Source organism: Fukomys damarensis, unplaced genomic scaffold (genome assembly GCF_012274545.1).
Source record: "Fukomys damarensis isolate Sample0158 unplaced genomic scaffold, DMR_v1.0_HiC HiC_scaffold_39, whole genome shotgun sequence".
Classification (NCBI taxonomy): domain Eukaryota; kingdom Metazoa; phylum Chordata; class Mammalia; order Rodentia; family Bathyergidae; genus Fukomys; species Fukomys damarensis.
The window spans coordinates 127,351,903-127,353,539 of record NW_022900951.1 but is presented as its reverse complement, the minus strand read 5'-3'; the positions used below and the strand labels follow the sequence as shown (position 1 = coordinate 127,353,539).

The 1,637-nt window shown below is 63.2% G+C and overlaps 1 protein-coding gene across 1 annotated transcript in view; it reads left to right on the top strand.

Annotated features, from left to right (window-relative positions):
• The first annotated feature begins 6 nt into the window (after positions 1–6).
• The window catches only part of Pdzd4 (PDZ domain containing 4), a 19,928-nt gene continuing 18,297 nt past the window's right edge, over positions 7–1,637 (top strand). The window contains exon 1 of the mRNA XM_019208004.1: positions 7–102. Within this exon, the coding sequence (XP_019063549.1) occupies positions 43–102 (60 nt within the window). The 5' untranslated portion in view covers positions 7–42. The remainder of the gene's footprint in view (positions 103–1,637) is intronic.

The following is a 1,637-nucleotide window of genomic DNA, read 5'->3' as shown; positions in this document are numbered from 1 at the left end:
GACGCCCCCGTTCCCGCCCCCGCCTCCCTGCCTGCCAGCACCATGGGATGCAATATGTGCGTGGTCCAGAAACCGGAGGAGCAGTACAAAGTCATGCTTCAGGTAGGGTGGCGGGCGGCAGGTGGCGTGGGCAGGCGGGCTAGGAGGGCGGCTGGGCTCTCAGAGGAACAGGTAGGGAGCCCCCCACCCGAGGCTCGCTGGGTAGTAGCGCTCCGAGGGAAGCAGGCACTTAGGGGAGCGGGGTGAGGGCTCGAGGCATGCGACTTGGGCGACCGGAGCCCCTGGTCCACCTCGCCCTGCCAGGAAGTTGGGCTTGGCCCGGGTGGGGCGTGCTTTCGTCCTGGGACTCTGGCTCTGGAGCGAGTCGAGTCGTGGGCGCCGCGTGGCCTGCCTGGGATGCAGGTTGCATAGCAACGGACTGCCCCCCCACCCCGGCAACGCTCTCCCTGCTGGACCCAGAGCCGGGGAGCAGCTGGGAGCCCGCGAGAGTGGGGGGCAGATTCCCACGGTGCTCTGGACGTCTTCCCGGGGATGAATGGTCACTCCGGCACCCCATCCCAGGTTTGTCCCTGCTCAAACCGTGAGCTCCAGCGCTTTGGGCACCTCGGTCGAGTGCCTTGAGCCGCCCAAGTCGGGGGTTCCCATGCCTGTGCTCTGCCAGGGGCCAAGCACTGGGCAGGGAGCCCCGGGGACCCACAAGACCCCAGGCCCCATACTCCCCTGGGACCCCAGCCCAGCAGCCCTTCGTGTGTGTGGCGTGACTTTGTGATTGCGTGCCTGTGCCCCGTCTGTGCGTACTCAGAGGCTCTCCAGCCCCGCGTGTGTGTGCTTTCTGTGTGCACCCGGCGAGGTGTCTAGAGAAGTGTGTCCCGCTCTGTGTGGCTAAGCGTGGGGAGGTCAAGGTCAGAGGAAGCCGGGACCCAGGAACAGATTGCAGACAGGTATGCGTGGTAAGCAAGCTCAAGCTGGAAATGCTGGCTAGGGAGGATGGAGGCACCCCCTGCGGGTGTGGAGACGAGTGCACAGGTGTCAGGATACTCGGGTGGTCCTGGGAGATCAGCGTTCCTGCTGGGAGCTCAGCTTCCCTCTGGGCAAGTGAACAGGAGGTGAGGGCTGCCTTGGGATGGTTGGAGGTGGCATACAAGTCTGGCTCCAGCCTGGTGGTGCTTCTGGTCCCTGTCATTGGCCCTTCCCAGGGACCGCAGCAACCCTGGCTTCTCTCCTGCCCTCTGCTGCCTTCCCCAATGGCCCTCACCTCCTGGCTGCTGCTTCTCTGCTCCTGCTGTTGGAAACCTTGCTGGCCACTGCCATTTTTCTCAAGGAAGAGATCTGGAACGGTCCAGGTTGGAATCCTGGAATCCTGGCCTCCTGCTTGGATGATAGAGTCCTTGGACTCGTCCTCATCCTGGAGGTTCCTTTCTGGAGTCACCCACTGAAGGGCAAGCAGTTCTGAGAGCACCCCAGGTCACACTTCCTGGAGGGCTTGCCTCAGTTGACAGTGGAAAGGGGAGGCCCAGTTGGGGCCCGGATGGTTTTCAAAGCCAACCCAGCCTTTAAAGATTAGGGAAAACAGGGCCAGGGATTTAGCTCAGTGGCACTAAGCCTGCCTCACAAGCACAAGGGCCTGGTCAATACCT